This window comes from Cygnus atratus, chromosome 1 (assembly GCF_013377495.2).
Source record: "Cygnus atratus isolate AKBS03 ecotype Queensland, Australia chromosome 1, CAtr_DNAZoo_HiC_assembly, whole genome shotgun sequence".
NCBI lineage: Eukaryota > Metazoa > Chordata > Aves > Anseriformes > Anatidae > Cygnus > Cygnus atratus.
Window position 1 is genome coordinate 81322864 of NC_066362.1, and position 23495 is coordinate 81346358.

The following is a 23495-nucleotide window of genomic DNA, read 5'->3' on the forward strand; positions in this document are numbered from 1 at the left end:
GAAGAAATATGGCAGTCAAAAAGAGAAGGAGCAAATGGCCACAGCAGAGGAAGACAGCAGGCGCTCAAGAAAATTTGTATTTGTGCTGACCCCAACAAACATATGATTCATAATGTTTGTTCTCTTTACGTACTTGGATCTTATTTCATTTGTAACAAATGTATCTCACCCCTGAGGTGAATGCTTTTGTTGGTACAGATTTTCTTCATCAGCTCCTGGAAACTGGCAGGCTAGGAGATGTTTTAGTTATCACAGTTCATAAAGCACCCAGGAATCAGATTTTGAAGGTAATCAATCATAATTATGCAAAATCTTAGGCTGTATCCAGCTCTCTCATTTTGCTTATGCTACTACGTCTCAATGATTTCAGTGGAATAGATTCTGATTCATGTTAATAGAAAAAAAGGTCAGAAGTGGCCTTAAAATTAAGTTTCAGGGAACACAAGAAACTACGCAAGAAAGATATTGTATTTGAGAACATTTTTAATAAATAATGTGACAAAAATTACTTTTCTGATTATTGGATCCTCAGTATGCAAAATTATGGCTAAAATATGAGGTTTCTTACATGAACATAATGAAAACATTAATCACGTGGATTGTTCCTTTAGTACTGCACATCCTTTCTATGTAACCTTTCTTTAAAAATTAGCTAAATGAAAAATTTCAGTCCTTGGTAAACACCAAAACACTTTTTTTTTTTTTTTTTCCATTGGGGCTAGTCCTGATAGCTGTCAATAAACAAACACACATTTTTCCATTAGCACCAATGACAAAGAAATTTTATAATTACAAAAAAGATCATAAAATCTACAGACAGAGGACATCATTTGGCAAATTCAATGCAACTAATGCCTCTATTTCAGCTTTAATGATAATCCAATGTTGAGAGGCCACAACAAAATTGAGAATTTTTCTGTAAGTCCAGGAAAAGTGAGAAGTGTTCTGATTATGGCCCACATTTAGGTTTGTTACTTTACCGTCTGTCATCATTCAAATATTCCCAATACAAACACAAAGCATTAACAAAAAGATGAAAAATATCCCAAACAATTGCTTAACATTTTCAATAAGACAAAAAAAAAAAAAGGTTAATAGTTACAATGGTTTACAAACAAAGTTTAGTGATTGTGCTTTTAAAACCAAAAAAAAAAAAAGATAAGCAGTGCATTACAAAAAAAAAAAAAAACATAATCGCCAAGATCAAACAAAACTTGTTTAAGTTGCACTTCTTTAAGATGAATTGACACAAGTAGAGGTCTGAGATTTGGGCCAGTAACAGTTAATGACATTATCCAATCTTTATTAAAAATGTCCACTGATTTTCTTGCTTATTTTCATAAGCATTGTTGAGGCTGAGAATTAGAAAAAGTTTCAGATAAACTTGCTCATGCCTTAATTAGACAAACAGCATTCACATTGGCTTACCTCATGCCCATCTCAATGGACATTTTTAATAAGAATGTACTTAATAATGAAAATGGAAAGACAAATTAAAGTACCACAGGGGCTTTAAAATGAGTACGTATTTACAATAAGAGCCACCTCATCCCAAATTGATTTCACTTGTATTTGTAAAACTGTATCTGCTGCAAAAAGTTAGCAGGAGACTGGCAAAAAACAAGATACACAGTCTTTATTGAAATTGCAGGATGCCATTTGCGCTAACTGCAGACTACAGTAAAATCCCTAGAATAAAAGAATGCTCTGCATGATGGTATCTTTGTGGAACTTTTTAACCAATGCTGTATTACTTGTAATACTATTGATTGGCTCACTGGTGTACCAGCAGTGTACTAAGCACGGACTCTCAGGGGAGAGATCCAGGGATCCCAGGCTTCTGCTCAAATCCTGAAGAAGCAGCTGGCCGAAGTACCATGAAGAGCAGCTTACCTGCCTTCTTACGCAGCAAAGGTGATGCACTTAGCATTAGGGAATAGGCAACAGCCATTCCTAATAAGGAGGGTTTACAAAGAAAGAGTAAAATAAAAACTAGCATTCTGATGGCATGAAGAAAAATGAAAAATTGTACACACTGATTGCACTGAACATTATTTCTGGCATCAAACATCATCAGACTTGAGGCATCTTAAGTGATTTTTTTTTCTGATTAGATTTTAAAAGCCTGTTACAGTACATGTTGTTGTCTTCAGCTTTCTGTTTCCTGCATTAAAAAAAAAAAAAAAAGGAAAAAAAGAAACCAATGACTATAGGTTAGATTCTATTATTTAAAGTTTTTTCCACGTTTATTAGAGACTTACCTTTAAACGATAATTACTATTTCTAATCATGTGCATCATTATGACTGCATGTTGCACACCCCTTCTACAATCAGGATTTAAATTGAATGAATATCATGAAGCAGAAAAAAAAAATAGTATCTTATAAAACCTAGAACTAGAAACATTCAAAAAATGTGAAAGGCAATGTCAAGGTATTTACAGATGTTTTATTTTCACTATTGGAAGGATCTGGATAATGTAAAGTGCCTTCTTGGCATCTAAGAACAGAAAATAGCCTTATTTTATTTATGGTCAATAGTACAATTGCATTTACCTCCATCTCGTCGTCATCTTCTTTTCCGTGTTCATATGCTCCTAGTACTTGCATTTCTGCAACATTCCTTCGGGCTATATTTGCTTGATCTGCCCTCTGTCTACCTCCCGATCCTCTTGAAGACATAGAGCTGGAGGAGCTAGGATCTCTAGGATTATTTGATGTTGGAAATGTTGGTCTAGAATATGGCAGGATGTCCTCTGTATAATAAAATATATGTACTGTTATGTTTACAAACTCAGAGATACTGTGATCCTAAAATTTCAGCATACAGTTGATTTATTTTACTTTTTATGATCCTCAGTAGGTTTAAAGTGATGCCTGACAGGGATATGAAATACACTGTTTCCATAACAGCATTATAGAAGCTTTCTTGAGGAAATTTATAATATTCACATGGTAACATTCACCACAGAAAAACCAATTCAAGATTAATGCCCACTCCATTTCAATTTATGATCCCTGGTCTGTGCTGTATAAGAAAATGAAGAAAAAAAAAAAAAACTTGCATTATCTTTTCAACATGACCAAGTAAGAGAAATGACAATACATGCATGATATTCACTAGAACAAGGACTTCACTGCATCTGAATATTACAGCCTGTATTTCTCAAGCTGGATTTGAAACAAAATTAGCAGGACGGATCTCAGTGGCATCCTCAAATGCAACCTTCTAATACCTTTTCTCTATAGTAATTCACTGTAATCAATAACAATCTCTCACTAGTGTACGCTTTTAATGAATTTACTACCCAGTCACACCAATACTGACCCTGCACACTTTCTGGAAGAAAGGACCAGGTGTTTGTATGAATTTCTGCTGAAAGTCTTAGTGATCACTTGGCAAATTCCAATAATCACGTTCCATTCCCTAGTAATCTTAACAACTTCCATAAAAAAAGGATTACATTGATCAGGTCTGATACATATAATGCCACGTCAGTTACCGTTTATATCTAATGTGTCACTACTGTGGCATTCTTATTTTTAAACATGATGAGGTATAATTCTGGAACTTTTCTCCTTTACAGATATTAGATGAAAACAGGCCAGGTGCCAATTCTTTGGTAGAAATATTTGCCTTGCAGATCAGCTATCTGACTTCACCCAGTTCCCTTTTAAATTAGATTGTAGTTAGATATAACTAGATTCTTAATCCATGCTAGGATTCAGAATTCAGGGCAAGGACATTGGTCCTTATGAGTCATAAGGAATATTTCTTTTTGGGCTTCTTTGGTGTTATCTTCAATATACAATGGATGTATATGGAGTGTAAGGTAGAAAATCTATGTTTTTCATATGGTTGCATTTTATGTGATCTGTATTAGTACTGTATATCGAGAGATAAATGTTGACAATTCTGCAGATCTAATTTTATTCACACTGGTACTGTGTGAGACCTAGGAAGAATTAGCCTCTTCCCTATGATCAACACACAGTACTTCATTAAATCCAAAACATGCAAAATAACCTTGAAGAAGATGAGTTTTTGCTGGTGTGCCTTCTCGTTTTGGTGTTTTATTTCCTCGCAGTTTCCCATCACTTTGCTGTTCCTGTGATTCTCTCCGCTCTCCTGAATTTGTCCGCACATCTGAATGCTGTCTCCCATCCACCCCGTCCCTCCCCTTGTAGCTTGCTCCTTTCCTTTCTGCAGATCTGTCTGTCCTCGGTTCTACAGAAGCCAGTTTTGGCAACATGACAGGCCGCACCTCCAGCTGTGATTTGGACTGAGCGGTTGGTGATTTTATAGCTGGAGGTGGCACAGGAGGGGGTGGCAAGTCTACAAAGTTAGAAAAAGAATAATAATTAAAATGACATCACACATTATTAAAATTAGAAATAATATTTAACTTTTGCTGAAGAAACAGATCTCTATTTATTTTTAGCCCTCCCTCTGCCCTTCTCTCTCCACCCCAAGAAATATTATGTTACTGTTACAACTGCTGACAGGTATTTTTCCAGACCCCAAGCTTTAATAATGCAAAATAAAGACCTCTCAATGTCTTTTTGAATCACAGTATTTGCTTAAAAATCATTACAAAAAAATCTGTAATAATCTTTAGGCACTTGAGTATCAGCACGTCAGTTATTATCTTTGCTGGTATTTACCATTTTGCTAAATCCAACCAACAACACACCAGTTTTCATTACAGTTATTCAAGATGTTCAATGTACTGAGTGTTAAAACAAGTTGTCTGGGGATTAAGAGTGTACAGACATGCTGCTGATACACATAGGGATGAACTGTATTAATTATTGCATTCATCTATTGCTTTTGTCTATTTTCAAGATGATAGTTTAATTTAAAATATATGTTCTTGATATCTGAGTGTATGTCATGAGATTAAAAAAACATTCAATCAAAGAAGTAATAAGTTCTCAGCAAGAATAGAAGAAAGTAAGGATACAAGAACTTTTCAGTTTGCCCCTTAAATTAGTACAGTACACATTTCACTTAGTTACATTTTTCTATTCCCGTAGTAAGACTTAGAACTAGAATGTGTAAACTGTTCATCTGGATATAATAGTGCTCTGTGGAATACAAAATGTGAAGAAAAAAGATGTAAAAGTCAAACAGGGACACGACAATATAAAAGTCATTCACAACAAAGCTATAGGAACAAATTACATGCATATAAGAGAAAAAAAGGTTAAAAATAGGGAGATGGAAAAGATGTTTCTGAGGTTAATACTCTCAAATGAGGCTGCTAAGAAAAATGAACAACTCTGTTAATTAAAAATTATTACTTCAGCATTTTGTAATAGCAAGCATTCATTCTTTCTACTTCCACAAAAACCTTGGAGCAGCTGTGGTTTTTAAACAGCATCACTACATATAAGCTAATTCACAGTCTATTCAAGAGAGCATCTCAACTGAAAACTAACTAAATTGGCCCAAGAATAATTGCAGTACTCCTGCACAAGAAAAAAAAAAATAAAATAAAAAGGAATCTAACATATTTGTATAAACTGGGATATGGCAGACGGCAGAAATTTCCAAGAGGTTTTCCAGGGACACAGCACAAATGACTTGATCTAGCCACGCTGAAAGATGTAGCAATGCAGAACTCAATACTGTATGCAACATTAGTAGGCACCATCCTCCACATTAAACTGGTGACATTAATTGGAATTGCCCTTGACCTGTTTTAAGTAAGACTGGTAATTTTATCAGCTATCAACTGGACTGAGATGGTGAGGAAGAAAGATGTCATGGAGTACATTCCCTAAGTTTGGGCATACTTCAGGTAAATGAGATCTGTAATATCATTCTTGTTGCATTAACTCCACTGTCTTGGTAAAACCAAACCAACAAACAAAAAAAAACCTCTGCTTGTTTTAATATTTGACTTGAATAAGGGGCCAAATCCATTTTACAAGAATCACAAAGGTTGGAAACAGACCTCCAAGATCATCTGGTCCAACCATCACCCTACCACCAATATCACCTACTAAACCATGTCCCTAAGTGCCAGGTCCAACACTTCCTTGAACACCCCCAGGGATGGTGACGCCACCACTTCCTGGGCAACCCGTTCCAGTGCCTGACTACTCTTTCTGAGAAGAAATGTCTCCTAATTTCCAACCTAAACCTCCCCTGGCGCAACTTGAGGCCATTCCCTCTAGTCCTATCACTAGTTATCTGTGACAAGAGGCTGAACCCAGCTCCTCACACCTTCCTTTCAGGTAGTTGTAGAGTGCAATGAGACTCCAGACTAAACAACCCCAGTTCCCTCAGCTGCTCCTCACAGGACTTGTGTTCCAGGCCCTTCACCAGCTTCGTAGCCCTTCTCTGGACACGCTCCAGGGCCTTGATGTCCTCCTTGTACACAGAGGCCCAAAGCTGAACACAGTACTCAAGGTGTGATGTCACCAGAGCAGAGTACAGGGGGACGATCACCTCCCTGGCCCTGCTGGCTACACTATTCCTGATACAAGCTGTTGGCCTTCATTGGCCATCTTCTTTCCTTCTGTTCCTTTTACCTATGTAAAAGTTGGACAACTACCTATATATTCTTTGCAAATTCCACAGGGTAGCTTGTTTATCAAACGTTGGCTGTTTGCGGAACATCAGTTTTAAAGAGCAGCTAAAGGTAAATGTTTGAATACTGACACATACTTCGAAGAATCTACTTAACACTCAACATTTGCAGAGGGCATTAAGAAGAAGCACTGTCATTTCCAAAACTTGAAAAGACATAACGTAAATTAGGTGGGAGCCTGCATATACTAAGTGGATGAATCAAAATAATTTTATTTAAGTAGTGGAAATTATTAAGACTACACAGTAAGAACAAAGGCAGATCTGTGGGCAATGGATTGGATTTATTCATCTGAGGAAACTGTAAATATAAAATGGAGAGGCAACTTCTCGTTCAGTAAAACATGAACAACAGATTTTGGCAAAAAAAAGAAGTACAGAATCAGTTAAGATGCATTCCTTTGTCATCCACAAGTCTTTAAATGTTGTCTATGGCGATGACCTCAGTCTAATACACAACTTTAGCAATGAAACTCTATAACTCCAGACATCAGGGTAGCACTCAGACCTCCTCCATTATGCATCTAAAAGTGCCTTGTGAGCTCTAGCCACAGAAGAGCAAACCAAAGCATCCTCACTGCACTGCCCAGCCCAGCAGATGCTGATATTCACTATGTGCCTCCAAGTTTGGACATTTGGATCAAAAGCCTCCATAACCACGTGAGCTTAAGCATCAATACCTACTCCAAAAAATGTTGGTCTTAAGAAGTAGATATACCAATACAATTCAACATCTAGGATTGTGGGAACCCTGTCCAGGACCTCAGTATAGGGCGTGATACATTCCATGAGAGCCCTGTGCGCCAGACCGTATCAGGTCCAACCCAACGCATATCAAGCACAGTAATTGTTCTTCAAAAACAAAGCTGGAGATGGTGATGACCATCTTTTAGCAATTATAGAACTTGCTCAAGATTTTTTAAAAAAAGAGTAATGACAACCGCTGACTTAGCCCGAGGAGATTCAAACTATGTTTTCCTTTCTCAGCAAAACATCCTCCTTACAACATGTCTTCTCTCAGAAAAGGACACACTCCACACAGGTGGAGGAAGATATTCGAATTCTGAATCTGTAACTCAGAACTGCAGGGTTCTGGAATGACAGAAGTTCATGCAACATCTTGTATCTTACATTCCCTATCGGCTGTCTTTATTAGTTATTGGAGCACTGAATTGCCTTTCTGTTGAGCCTACTGATATAAAGGGAGTTTATATCTTAAACTTAACATCATAGGTACTTAACATCAGCTTTTTCAGTCACTTTTGGAGCTAGTCTCCAACAGCTCTGGCATGTCAATGCACTGGCTGAGTACCAAAGGCAAGGAACCAGCATCTTTCCTGTAGCCTATAAAATATAACCTGGAAATACTGTATTCAAGAATCCTATCCAGCTACACAGGACAGTGAACAAAGCGATGTTAAGTCTTGACTGTAGAAAGGAAAGATGCATTGATATAAAAAGTTTCATAAAATAGCAGTGACTCTATGGTACAGTAATAACTACAGAAAAGTGATATTCTCTTTTGAGAACATTTTTGCAACCTGCAGGGAAACTATAAAAATCTTCATTATAACAGAGTACTCCTTACTGAGAAGGATTCTGAGGAAAAAAAAAATCTGAGGTCAACACTATTACACCTCTGTGGAATTTATTTTAACAGCTCAGATCACAGAGAAAATCCAGATTCAATCTGCCTCCTCTAGTACAAACTGGCACACTTCTTATTGAAAGAAAAACGGAAGCTTCCATTGTAAGGAATAAAAAATAAATCACAGAGCAATGCCAAACCAATATAAAGAACTCAGAAGTATTTGGTAAAGGTCAGCCGTGCTCACATGTTTCATTCATGTCTCTTTATTATTGTTGTATTGCTTCCCACTTGGAAAACAAAAAACAAACAAACAAAAAAACAACCCACAAATAAAACAAAACAAAAAATTAATGGATGCCATTTTATAGCATGCATGCTCTACCGGGGAAACCCTCCATATATGTCTTTTGAAAGGACTGATGACTATTTTCAAGAAGATTCTAAATGAGAACAAACACAGAAATCATGGGAGAAGGAGAACATCACTGGGGAAAAATAACCTACTAAGCTAGTTTTGCACTGAAGTGGAGAAACTACAAATAAGCACAAAAAGATGAATTGTAAGTAATGACAAATGAAGGAAGCAGGCCTTATTAGACTACTTTTTTTTTTTTTTTTTAAGTGCCATCAAGCTATAGATTCCTACAGTCATATTCTGAAGAAAACGGCAGTGTTATATAGATTTGATGTAATACTTGAGAAGATAGAGTACTGCATAATTATGCAGGCATGCAAAACTCAAGATTTTTCTTGACTTAGTGAAGCTTTCAGATAATTTAAGACTCTTAGATATGTAGTAACTTCAGCTAATATTATTCATTTACTGAAGTTCTTTTCATGCTCTCTCTTTCAAGAAACATGGCCCAAACTATACGCAATAACTGGGTGAATAAATAGACACAGCAAAACCCAGTATGACGTACAGAAGTAGTAGGCTGATATTATTATTATTATTTTTATTGCCTGTATGTATATTTACATGACATTTTTATCAAACCAATTTTCAGTCCACAAAACCTCCCTCAGTGACATAATCTGCAAACATCTGAATCAGAAGGACTACTAAGAGACCAGATATACAAAAAAAAAATTACTATTCCATAAGAAGCTAGTTCTTCATAGAGATAAGAAATGCCTTCCTGCTTGTTTTTTTACCCTGCTGAAATTTGTGTGGAGTAGAATTTTTTGTACTGCACAGGCAGAGGAAGGCATTGGTACATATGATGTTGGCATGCATAGTGGCTTACATTTCAAAGTGCAAATTCAGGTAAACATCTGGCAAACATTAAATAGCCTTTTTTAAGAAATTCAGCTGCCCTGATGTCATGTCATTGATAGCACAAATACCTCAGTTGCAGACTTGAACAGTTAATTGTGAAAACTTTAGTATTTTTCCTTTGACACCGAGAGACTTAAAACAGAATCAGGACTTAAAGTCTCACGTGAACAGTGTCAGTGGTGTAATGTCTATTGAAAGATCTACTGAATCTAAGCAACGACAAAGGACTTTTATCCTTTTTTTTTTTTTTTAAATCTGCATTTATCTACAATTCTGAGGATTGTAATTACTGATGAATAAATTCAAGACAGTTCATAAGAGATTTTCAAATACATTATTTTTAAAAAAGACAAAAAAAATATTATTTTAAAATTTGTATTAAATCTAACATGTAAGTAGGTGAGATGAGGTTGACAAGGTGCGTACACCTGCTGGTTCTTGTAATATACCCTTAGTAGTTAATTCTCTAAAAGGCTAGATGAAGAGCAATTAAAAATTCGTACATTTTAATCCTTACCACCTACTGAGCAAAGATTTTTAGCAACAAATATAGAGAACATTTTACTGCCTGGATGACTATCAAAGAACAAAACAACCAAGTTAAAATCCCATCCCACACAGAGTAGAAACTAATTTGAGCTAATGCTACCAGAGAATACAAAATTGCTATAAAAGTGCAGGATAGATCAAAGAGCACTCCTTTATTTTTATTTTTAAAAAGGGGGTTAGAAGTAGACCTTGTACTGCTACATTAGTAATAAACACACTTTCAGAAATGCCTGTCCCTTTCCTAAATCTTGCTGTATCAAGACAAGAAATACAGAATTTTATAGGATGTACGTAGATTGCTGCTGACAATATTCTTAGCATTTCAACTGTTCATGCAAAGACTTGATTTATTTATACATCCTTTTTGTCAACTAACTACAAATTCTTTCTAACACAGGTATTTCATGAAACTGATAGCAAATACTAATTTAGGCAGTCTGGAAATAGAAAATTATTTATATGTGAAAGTAAATTACATTTTAAAGGCCAAGTAAGTAACAATTTAATGCATTCTTCTCTTTTTACTATTTATTTAATGACTCTAGCCACCAATAAATGCTCAAATGTAGAATATCGGCTTTCCTCCACTACAAACATGTATGCTCACCCACTGAGGAAAAAAAAAGAAAAAAATCTTTTTTCTATCAGGCACTCCTTTATAAGAAAGATAAATAACATTGTGACATCAAGCCAATAGAGAAAACCTAAGTAGATCTGGGAAAGGTCAATTGTGCTCAAATGTTTCACTCACGTCTCCATATCACTTTTCTCCACTTAAGGAAAACAATTAGTAGATGTTATTTTACAGCTAATTCTAAAGGGACAGTATGCTAGCTGTGGTTATTAAAGTGAATGGTTATAATCTTTAGTAAGGTTCCAAATATGCTTATATAAATTGATTGAGGCAATAAATAAATAAATAAATAAAAATAAAAACAAACAAGATCTTCAACCTTTGAACTGGGCTTTATTAGTTCTGCAGAAATTAAAGCCATAATTTGCCATTCTCTGAATGACCACACTGTATTGCACATAAACCGGTTAGCGGAAATTCTCATCTAATTAGAAAATATGCTGAAGTAAGCACTCGCTATGCAACACAAAACAAATATTGATCACAATTGTCAAATCTGTTGCAACACCTAACCACAATGTTCTATGATTTAACTTTGTATAATTACTTTCACAAAAACCTGTCATCAAATATAGCTCCTCCTCTTATTTATTCCTGTGTTAGAAGAAAATGTCCACATAAAGCTCCTGTTCAGATTTTATTTCTGATGTGTTGTGTTGATATAAAGGTTTGAAGCTCAGCCAATTATTCAGTTAAGAGCATTCTCTTCTAGATAGTGAAAGTGGATAAAATGTCCATAAAATCTTGCAAAAATGCCATTACAAGGGTATCATAAATGTAACATTTCTGGGACAGTTTTGGGATTTACACCTTGTGTTGTTCTTTCACAGGAGCAAACATGCACACAACCACTGTAATAACCTCTTGAAATCAGATAATATTCCAACAGCTCAGTCTCACTGACAGAAGGGGCCTGGGTATAAGCCAAGAGGCCCAGGTGCACTGTGTCATGCCAGTATTTAATGCAGTCTAATATCAGATAGATGCTAGTGAGAGAAAATACTCAGAATAAAGTACAGATAATAGCACGGACAACCACTCATTGCTAAATTACTTCTGCTCATCGTGCTGTGAGCTTTGTATTAAATTTTTTTGTCAAGTGGCAGGAATCATACAGAGAAGTGGCTTGAAACTCCCTTCTAGTAACCCTGGATAAAGATCTATAATATTAGGCTTTCATATGATAATGGCAAATGATGCCCCTCTTTGAAAAATTTCAGCCTGGTAATGAAAGTCCTAATCAGATTGTTGTTGCTGAGAACCAGGAGGTGGGGAATGATGCCTTTCTTTACCCTCCCCCCATTAGCAAATTTAGCAAACTTGACAAGATGGGTTAAGTCTTTGAGAATTTATCTTACATGAATTTCCAACAAAGCCCTTGGGTTGTTTTATAAAACTGGAAGGTAGTGGTTTAATAAAAGCTGCACCACCTGAGGCATTTTCATTAAAGGCTCTCTCTAGACAACATCACAATGTTTGCATTATCCTTCTGTGGTCCCAAGAGAATACAAGCGCTACCTTTTCAGCAAGAGTTGATATTGTGTGTGAAGACATGAGAGAAGATGATTAGATTTTGCTTCTACTCACAAAGTAACTGCTTGCAAGAATGCTGTGGTCAGGATTAAAATTCATCGATCTGTGTTGTCCACCATTTGCATGGTAAATCGTTTCTCAGAGGAAAAAATAAGTTCTGAAGGTCTTAATATTTAGTCATGGGAATGATGATTTTAATCCTAACCACACATTATTCTCAACGACTGTACTATTTATGCTATCTGGGCTCTCAAATAATGTCAGTAATTAGTCGATTAGGACACTACAGAAAACAGGTGCAAGGCTGTGGAGTGGAAGCATCAATGTACAGTATTAAGGAACTATGACATTTAAAATGATTAATCCGTTCAGTGTGTTTAGCAACAGGAAACACAAATCACTGAATTCTGAAACATAATGTTATATCTGTGGAAAAATTTCATACACACACAGAATGCATATTTAGAAAGGTTCACTGATGTTTTCACCTGTTTCGGTGGACTCACCATCTGTGTAGACTTCTCTGCGCAGATGTCCTGGCTGGTGCTTTTGCTTTTTGGCAGGTCGGACCTTCTGTATTACAACAGCACTCATGTTGCTGTCAGTAGACACAGGGCTGGTTGGTCTAGGACAGTGTGATGCATGAAAATGTCTACGGCCTGAAAATTGTTACAGAACAACAGCTATTATTTTTCTCATGCAAAATAAGACATTTCATGTTTGCTCTTTTTTCACAAGAACTATATAGCTATATGGCACTTGAAATCGTAGAACACTGTTAGTACTGTCATCCTTACTGTAATCAGTTTTTGAGTGAGACATAACTAAACAGAAACATTTGCTATCCTGTTAACAGACAGGCTGGCTTAGTTTCACAGAAATTATCCAACTGGTTTGTAGTGGTAGCTCTTGCTCCAGGAGTCTGAGATCCATACACAGACAGGCTTCCAGCCCAGCAGGCTTCTATAAGCAACAAAATGTTTCACTCTCAGAATGGGTTTCACCTCTCCTGGCTTGGAAACTACAAGTTATTGAGTCTCTAGCAGGCCTTAGCTATGAATGCCCCCAGCACTGCTTTGAGTGAGTTACTAAGAATGCATCAAGGATATATGACTATCATTTTATCACAGTTTATTTGCAGTTAAGAAGTGTCACATTTGTAGGATGTGCAGTCAGGTACAGATAATATCAATGCATAAAAGTCACTCTATAGCATGAACTTGACTGTTAAAAGACCTTTTCTAAATATATGAATGTACACACACACATATATCTATATGAATGTATATGTAGAAAATGGATGAAATCCTGGCCCCATGGGTATGAGTGGGAGTTTTGCCACCTACTTCAATTGGCCAGGATTTCATCCAGAATTACTAAATTACCTCCCCTCTCACTCCTCATGATGAACAGCTGTGTGGAAATGAAACAAAGGACTGTTAACTCAGAGAGGATATGAGAAATGAGAGAGGAATGTTGCAAATCCGTGGAGTCAGTGCGGACTCAGTTGTGACAGCATCCCTCTCCTCTAGGTTTGGCAGTTTAATAGGATTGGCAAAATATTCACAGATCTGTTTGAAACAAGCATTATATACTGTGGTATTCTTGTTTCTTAGACAAAGTATAACAATAACTATCAGGCCTAGTCAAGTTACTGATTACCAGTATACAGCCAGTATTACCAGGAATCAGTATGTCGTAAAGCATAAATATTTCAAATATTGTATTTCATATCTCCAATGGTGATTCGGGATAAAAAAAGAAGAAACGTGCATATGGCCTTGCTACATATTCATAATCTATTATCTAAACTGTAACTAATAACAGCTGTCAAATTAAGAAATCATCGCAAACCCAGTTCATCTCAATAATACAGCAATAAGAGCTTGAATAGCATTCTCCAAAAGATAATAATGAAATATGAAATGGAAAACAAATACTATTTTTTTTTTTCAAATGCAAAGGAAATAAGACTCTGAAGGTTTAATACTTATATGGACATTTCAATACAGAGGGATTAAATCTCTCATGAAGCAAGTCTGGGAGCCTTACACTGAGAAGAGGACAGAATTTTGTAATTTTTTTTTTCCTTAACAAAAACAATCCTTGTTAGAAAAGAACTGACTGGAAACTTTTGTAAAAGAGTAAGGGAACACATAGTTAAAATGAAAGTGTCAAATTTTTGAAACTATCAGTAATGTTTTTTTTCCACAATTCATTGTCACAGGAAATATTTGAATCTAAAATGTGGCAGTAATTAAAAAAAAAAAAAACAGTCATGAAGGCAGTGAGCTTGGAGAAAAAAATATCATAACAAAATTTCTCATATTTATCCTTATCACTATCTCCGACTAAGTAGTTTTATATAAAACAATGGTTTCCAAACTTTGCTCCACAGCTTTGTAAGTCATGCACAGCTAGGCAAGACTGTGCTAGGCTCATTCAATTCTGGCTGGAAATCCACAAGCAGTGTTGAGGTTTGGCAACAATCAATGAAACCAAAAAAATTAGGAACTACTTATGTAGAACAATACAGAGCAGCAATTTATTTGAACTGTTTCAACAGAATTCCTATTCTGCCTCTTCCACCAGTGCGGAATTGACCCCCCCCCCCCGAATTTCTAAAAGTGGCAAGAACAAAAGGAATTCATGAAGTGGTTGTGGATAAATACATGTGATAATGGCCCTATTTTTTTCCTTCTCATATCAAATACAGGAAAGACTCACCTCCTGCAGCATCCTGCATTTGACGTCTGGCTACTTTCAGGCCAGCGTATTCTGCAGCTGCTGCAACGGCCTGTGCAAAATCTGCATCAGTAAAAAATGATCCATCTGAAGAGCTAACGCTAGACCGACCACTTGAGATGTTATCTTCTTCAGAAGCTGAACCCCAGCCATTGATCATGGACCCTGTTACAGAGCTCTCCAAATCCCCAACACTTGAGGCAGGTGTCTGCTCAAGGCCACGCAAAAGGAGTCTCCTGTTCTGCATCTTGGCAACCTCTACATCTGCCTCATCCTCTTCCTCTTCTGGTGCATCAGTATCCATATCAGAGACCAAGGGCCCTGAGATATATCCGTAGGTATGTGGTGGAGAGATGGGCCTTGGAGGGGGTGGAGGACTCACAGGCTGACGTCTGCATAAAAATACAAGGGTAAGAAGAATTAAAGTAACACAACATAAGTGGAATGTGACATAAAGGAAAAATAGAATGAATTGATGAAAATATGCAGCACTGATTTTAATGGAAATCAGCTTATGTTGCATAAAGTTCCTCCTGTTTCCTAATGTACCTCATGTACAGCTAGGGGAAGAGGTGGTTACATGACTATTTGAAAAAAAAAAAAATTGCACCCTTGAGAGTCTGAGGAAAAGATTTGTATGTAGAAGCTCTAGAAGCTTGAAACTATCAGTCTCAACAGATACCTCTATCCAGACAGATTGCTCAATAAACATCATATTCCTTCCACCCATCCCAATGATTCAAGAAGATTTTTAAATTGGTATAGGTGGTAATATAAAAAAAGAATTATCTACTGCAATGTTAGGTTTTAAAGATATCAAATCACATGTAGATGTATTGGTTAATTTATTTTGAGCTGAAATCATCAGTAATGATGTATCCAACTTAAAGAGGCAATGTATTAGATATCATTACATCAACATTCAGTTTATTTAAAACTTCTCTCTGAAGTCCCAGGTATTAATACTGTCAATAATTTATCTTTACAGGGCCACAGGCATGATCTTTAATTGCCCTTTGTCTCGAAGGAAGAAATACTTTCTGCACCAATAGATGGAATGTTGGTCTTGTTTACCAGGAAATTCTATTTCAGTCTGCTTTGCAGAATTTCCAAAGTAATTTTCCTTTCTCAAAATTCTCCCTTATTATCTCATTGACAGGATGCCGACTTTAAATCTTTTCTTTTTGGCAGGGTGACTTTTTTTCTTTTAATAAATGGAATAATTACTAATTTTGAAAAGAAAATTTAGCAAGGTAAAACCTAATACTTTGTTGCATGAGCAAGCTGGAACCTCCCTGGACTGAATCATCTAGCCACTGTTTTGCATTTGCTATATGAACCACTGAATGGAATGAAGACAAGGTCAGTTAGCAATATATACCAATAATCATTTCACAAAGTAAAAAAAGGACAGAAAGCCATTGCTACACGGGAAGCTCTAACTGTCTTTGACTAGAGACCTTGCCCAATAAAGTTTTACTGCCTCAGTTTAATGCTCTTGTAACAACTGTCCTTGTAACTATTTGCCAGTCTTCCTGTTCTCTAGGTTTTGGTATTATGAGACAGGCAACTGATTACAAAATATGACAGGATTCTTGAAAATATAGCTTGTGCCTACCTTTAAGAATAGATTAATACAGAGCAGCTGTTCATGAGCATATAGAATTAACAATACTTGTTTCACTTTATCTGATGCAGTGGTTCTTGCTTTAATAGTGACATCATGTCCTATCCCAACTCTGACATTGACATCTTCTGCTATCTCACTAAGTCTTTAGGTTTTCTTCTACTTGACCATTTTTCCAAAGCATGAATTTCAGTTTGCTATATATTTTGCAAGCCAAGCAGACAGAGGAAATATTACAGTACACAATCACCATCACCATCAGAATCATATTCCAGAAGCCTGGTTCTTATAAGAAATTGAGATAATATTCAGCAGGAGCACAAAGTAAAGCTAATAAAAAGTATGGAAAATGGTATTTTAAGCATTATTTTGACTACAAAACCACCATTTATCAATCAATAAATAAATAAATAAATACAGTACAACACATAGAGGTAACACTCAGTGCATTCTTAACTGGAAAGCATTGTCACACCATATTCAAAACAGAAACCTCCTTCCAGAATGGGCGACAGCTGTTGAGAACAGTACATCCAACTCCTATGTAGCAATGCCATGGGTCATATCAACACCATTAAATGGAAAGACTTGCCAATTAAGTAGATAGAATTACGTGCATTTTTTTTTTTAACTGATGAGGTGGATATAGCAAAGAAAAAAGAAAGAACAGTTGGAAAAGTAAGAAAGATAAGAAAGCCAAATTTACTCACTAACAATTCTAAGACTTTCAGAAAAAAAAAAAAAGACTTAACCATTGTAGGTAAAAACAAAATAAAGACAAATTTTATTTATTTCCATCCACTCAATGATAAGTTACATGCCCTAGGAGCTTAAACTGCAACATCCTCCCCAATAAAACTTGACCTTTTTCCACTACTTTTGATGATATTTATTGTGACTAGACTTCAGTCACTGTGGTGAGGGAACTTTCGGCTTTCTAGGCAATTGCTAGCTGGTTATGCATGTTTGCATACATATGCTTCAATGCCTACTCCGTTCTGTAGGTCAGTATGTCTTGGTTTCCAGAACATGGTATCTGAAGTTCTGGAAGGTCACTCACTTAGCATTTTACTTTCCCATTAGTAGACAGCTAGTTTAACTTCTAAATAACCCTGAAAACAGATGTTCTTAAAATGAACACTTGTGTGCCCTTACATATTAGGGTCAGTGAAAATTACAGAAAAATATTACTACCCACTAATAAAAAGAGTGATTGCAAAGACTCAGGAAGATGGAGGAAGAAATAGAGACACACAGTACAAGAAGTGCTACCATAAAGACTAAAGCAAAGCAAAACAAAACATAACATGACAAAGCAGACCAAGTAGAAGTAAGCAGTAAAAGTAAAAGCAGTTATAAACCCTTTATAAGAAAGGTTAATAACTACTACTTACTTAAAAAAGACAAACAAAAATGAATCAACTTTTCGAAAAAAACATTCTGGAAAATGCATCTGCAAATGTCCCATAAGCTAGTAAAATCAAAAGTTATGGAAAAAGTTCTTCTGCTCAGGAAGGTCAAATTTATTTCATCACAATAAGCCTGCAGTTTTCTAAAAACAGAAAATATGACTGGAATATTACAGGTAAGTTGGTGTAGTTATGATAATAAACAATGTGTGCAAACCACTGGATAAAATAAAAAAATAAAAGGGAATATAATTTTGGATGCAAAAAAAAAATTTATTACCAAAAAGCAAGGCAAGTAAGCATACACATAAAAAGCCTTATTCATAATTCAGTGGAACAGAAGCTGTGAGAATATATATGCAAAACAGTTTGTATTAAAAGCAACTCTGAGAAGAAAAAAAATTTCCCTGTAACAAATATCTATCTTTATTAATGTTGGTCATTCCTTTAAATTAGAGTAGGTGGAAATGTTAAGAAATTTTTTCAAGCAGTAATTTACTGAATTAGAATTTATGAGAGGAGGAAAATCTATAGGTTATATAAATTATATATTTATATATATTCGTACATATGGGTGACAAGTTAATTGCACAGTTACTGTGAAATAATGCATGCTATTTTATGGTAATAATGCAGTAAATCTATTGGAAACAATGGAACTGTAATTATATGGTAAGCTGTGTTAACGATACCACTTTAATATCCTGATGACTGTGAATTTAACTTGTGTCAGCACTGAACGTACCATAAAGTGATATACTGCATTTCTTTCCATGGTATAATAATAAAACAACTTAATTATGTATTTCTAAGGTTACAAATAGCTCTAATGTCCTGGATTGGAAGTTAAATATTAACAGAATAAATATCATGGGGAAAACCTTGACCTCACTGAATTCAAGAGGAATTTTCAGTGGGGACAGGATGACTTTTGTCACATCTCTCTCACTACATTTGCATTGACACACCTCCGGTCAGGCTGGTGTTGTATGTGTCCCAGATCCTCCTGACAGTCCTGTAACATGGGCTGGAGTTCTTCCTGGGGAGAGGGAGTGAGAGTGGCAGTTGACTGATGGCTATAGGAGACAGCGGCTGGAGAGGAAGCAGCTCCTCGAACAGGTGGAGTAGGACCTCGCTCATCTTCCTCTTCCTCTAGCTCATCCTGCTGCAGATACATCCTCGCAGGTGGAACTGGACAAGGAATTTCTTGGTCATAGCTAAAATTAATTTTTTTAAAGAAAGTAAGGACTTGTTTTTTCACTGTGTAATTAGCATATCTGATACATACATAAATAGCCCAGAAAATAAATAAAAAAAAAAGAAAAGAAAAAATATTGTTATATGTGCTCTTGAAAACAGCTTAGTAAGGATGTAATAACTAGATGTACATCACTGTCATTAAGTAGTCTCTTTAAATAGCTACTCTACTGCTAGTTGATGAGCACTAGAACTGTACTGAAGTCTCAATGCCAGCTTGTAGGGCAGATTACTGTTCAATTAACAAGCAATTAAAGTAAGAAATTGATAATGTTTTTATCTTTCTTACCTTTCATCCACTGAAAGACTGTAATCTTCACTATTGCTGTGGGGAGGTGGATGTGCTGGAGGGGGTGGAAGAAGATCTGCCCAGTTCATGCCAGCTTGCTTGGGAGCCTTTGGAGTCCGAGCACCCTTCTTGTGCCCTTGACTCCCTGTGAATTATAAACAGTACATATTTGTAATTCTTTTAAATATCTCCTCACCATTATGCTTTGAAAAACAAAATAGCCATAGTGCCTTCCATATTCTCTTGAATTCTCTAGGAATTTACAGTTGTGATTTGTTGGAATAAACTGGCATTCTTCCTTTTTACACCACTTTATAATTGTAGCTTCTTTGTAGAATTACTCCCCTTTTATAAGTAGTTGAATTTTACTAGAAAATTTACATAGAATGTAAAAAGTATACAGAACACAAAACTTGTATTGCAAATAGTCAAAATGTAATAAAAACTTAAATGAATTTTACAATCAGTGTCATTAAGAGTGAGCTTCCTACTTCTATTAATTGCATTATAGATTATCATCTAAAACAAATGAGCTGTAGACATATTTTCGAAAGTGCCTTTATATTATTTAATTGCTGGAACCTAGTATACAATACGATACAGATACGATCTATTAAAGTTCTACTGTCACTGAATATATGTAATTTGTACTTGTCCACTGAAACGTTTTAGGCACAATGAAATTACTAGTTTTAGTCTAAATGGCAGGTGCAGTTGAAAATAATTGCTGGCAGAACTAAAATAACCAAAAAAAAAGGAGAAAAAAGAAGATCGATGAAGTACAGCTCAAATGTTTTCAGCTACTATTACGGAGAAATTATAGCTTATAATAGAAAAATGCAGCTTTAAAAATTTGAGTAACTTTGAATAAGGACAATTATTCAGGTGGTCTTGATTTTTAACTTTGGACATGAACTGACTCTACCATTTTTTCCTTTGTATACGTTTTTATCCTTTGTTACTGTTACTTCACTAACTGCAGATAAAGTACCCATATTTTTAAACATATTTTAGAATATTTTGTATTTCTCACTTCAACTGAGACAGGGTTTTATACTATCATAGTTAAGCCTAGACACATGATTAAATACGTTGCAGTGAAATTTAGGAAGCTTGTTTTTCTCATTTCTGCTGCGTCGGATTTTCCTTTCTTATATATAGTAGTTCTGCTTATTATTGTCCCACATTAGCTGACAGATATCAACGTGTTTTAGTTATGCACAATCATTTTTCTGGTATCTCCGTATGTCACACAAGACCCTAACTACCCCAAGGCGACCATCATCTGCATTCTCTTCCCTATGCACCATGATATACGCTAAGTTCAGCACAATTAATTTATTGCTCTGGTCACTGTGCTTCATTCCTGCTGGAGTCCTTGGGATAGGACTACAAATTGTTAGTGTTATGAATAGCCATAATAGGTGTCAGCATGGTGAATACCACCTTCTCAATTTTAATTTGCACAGGCAAAATCTCATACCCCTGAGATGTTTCATGCTGAATTTCAGATCTTAACGCCACTGAGCAAAGGCTCAGCACCACAGTCTCATGTTGTAGACCTGGGAACAGGCAAAAGGCTGGCTCCCACAAGAACACCCTGAACAGCTGGGAGAATGAGAAGCCGTGTTTATCTCACCCCAGCCAGTGAGAATTCAGGTCACCCACAGGCACAGCAGACTCTTTTACACATTGACACCTCTGCTGTACCTCAGTCATAATAGGTTAAGATGGAATGCAGGTTAGGATTAAGGCAGCTAGACTACCAAAGGGGACAGCAGAACAGAAAATGAAAAGGAAAGCCCTAGTCTTTAGAAGGTCAATGTAGATAAACATAGGCTAAGAATAAGACTTAAAGTAAAGCCCCAGACCAAGCCTATCCATGGTTTGATTTATCTCTGAACATCTCTCACACTTCTACCAAAAATCAAAAGCTGGAAGTTAAAAGCTTATGCTAATACAAGAAGCAATTAAACCATATTCTATGGTTCCAAAGCACAGTGTACAATTTCAGTGCCCTGGTCAGTGATTTCTAGCACAAAAAGTTAAGTCTCATTTCAAGATTGTTAGAAAGGTCTTTTAGATATTTTGCATAGGAGATGCCTATGACAAACAAAACTTAACTTGAATTATCTAGCCTACATTTGAATGATGAACAAGAGTAGTTTTGACATACAGCAATTGAAACCTGTAAAAATAGAATGTGTAAGTAAATGCTCGTTTACCCAATAAAATGCATAGGATTAGTTTAAAAAATGAAAAAAATTATTAAACCAGTTCTATTGGGTATAACTCAAATCTTCTGGTATCTTGAGCCTCTCCATGCATAAGGTTCTGTTGGGTGCATAGAGATAACAAATGGAAAAGGAGTCAGTAAAATATAAGGAAGTTAACACACAAAATCCTTGTTCCCCCCTCTCCCCTCCTTTGGTGACAGCTGAAAAGGAATTTACAAGTTTCCATGACTTGTCTATCTGGAGACCATAATAATTAATTGACATTTAGATGGCACTAAGTAATCATGAGGATGTAACAGAAATACAGGCATCTATTGAGTCAGTTTTTACAGTTTTGCATCTTCGTGCTACATTATTTTCAGTGGTTCCCTCCCCTTCATCCCTTCTGTAAGTCCAGTAACTAGTGCTAAATATGGCTAGAGTGTCAAAGCACCAGAAAAACATAAGGTTTGGTAAACATTTTAGATACTCACCAGATGTGCTACTGCCTCTATCCGAGCTGTTGTAGGATCCACCTGTATTCTGGTCATATGACTGGTTGTATGGAATTGTTGGAGCAATGTTGTCATTTACCCTGTAATCTGTAAGTTTAATAGTATAGTTAATGCCACCCTTTAGAAAAAGATCTATTTTTATGTATCTGCTTTATAACACAAAGCAGACCTCCTGAAAACAGTGAGGAAAAAAACAAATTGATTTTTTTAAAAGGAAAATCATCCTATAATCACATTTTATTTTTATCTCGTCTCTGCAAGTTTAAGGAAAATCACGGGAGTGGCTCCACAGCAAAAATGAAGTAAAATAAAATCCTATGCACAGGGTTGTTGCAATGCCTCCGCAACGATTAAGTCTCAGCAGATATATATGCTCTATGTGGGCATTTTGCATATGAATAGACTGTCATCTTGATTGATTTTCTATGGTCTCTGCTTAATTTATGCAAGCATGGCAGCCAGTGGACTGTGGTAGCTACTTTTTGTATTTCAAAGGTGACAAACCCATAGAGGAGTCAGCCCTGAATTACAAGGGCTGAATGACCTGCTGGAGCAATAATGCAGCTCCCTTGATTTCGGATTACAGCAGAGGAGGTCTTCATTCGATGTCTACTGTCTCCAACAAGATTTCTGTTTACATTGGGTCATGCAAGTCCTAGCAAGGCACAGGGCCCTTTTTGCTAATGGCTGTTACAGTAATTTCCTTCTCCAATTCCAAAGCACTTGATGCGTGTGTTACTTTCAAATCTATATTTGGCAACCAGATCTGTAAAACTTTTTCAGAAGTAAAATGCTCATCTGACAAAACAGTACGTTCATGCCAAAAAGTTTTATAATTTCCAGAGAACAGAAAGGAGACGAGTTACTCTTCATATACCAAATAAAACTGTGTCATAAACAGAACCATTGGACATAAAGTAGTGACAATGAAGCACAGCATTTAACTCATCAAAATGGTTATTTCCCATCACAAAAGCTATAGGTATAATTGTCAGCAAGATGGTTTTGACTTAGGAAATGAGAAAACCAAGATCAGAATATTGACTCATAAAACAGCAAAACAAAACAAAAATAAACAAAACTAAGAATCCAGTCCCCATCTGCTGCAGAAATGTCTGTGATAATGTAAGCATGGGAAAAAGCGCAAAATGATAAATTCCACACCAGAGTGTATTCTGTAATAGTTTCTCAGCCTAGTTGAATTCCACAGACCACGCTGAAACCCTACATACCGCATATGTTTACACAGAGGA

The 23495-nt window shown here is 36.0% G+C and overlaps 1 protein-coding gene across 1 annotated transcript in view; it reads right to left on the bottom strand.

Moving 5' to 3' along the window:
• Positions 1–478: 478 nt before the first annotated feature.
• ROBO1 (roundabout guidance receptor 1) overlaps positions 479–23495 on the bottom strand; it is a 323397-nt gene continuing 300380 nt past the window's right edge. Inside the window, exons 23-30 of the mRNA XM_050713247.1 lie at positions 22222–22329; positions 19512–19656; positions 18934–19182; positions 14912–15321; positions 12691–12843; positions 4028–4336; positions 2557–2756; positions 479–2164 (exon numbers count right to left, since the gene is read on the bottom strand). Of these exons, the coding sequence (XP_050569204.1) occupies positions 2150–2164; positions 2557–2756; positions 4028–4336; positions 12691–12843; positions 14912–15321; positions 18934–19182; positions 19512–19656; positions 22222–22329 (1589 nt within the window). The 3' untranslated portion in view covers positions 479–2149. The remainder of the gene's footprint in view (positions 2165–2556; positions 2757–4027; positions 4337–12690; positions 12844–14911; positions 15322–18933; positions 19183–19511; positions 19657–22221; positions 22330–23495) is intronic.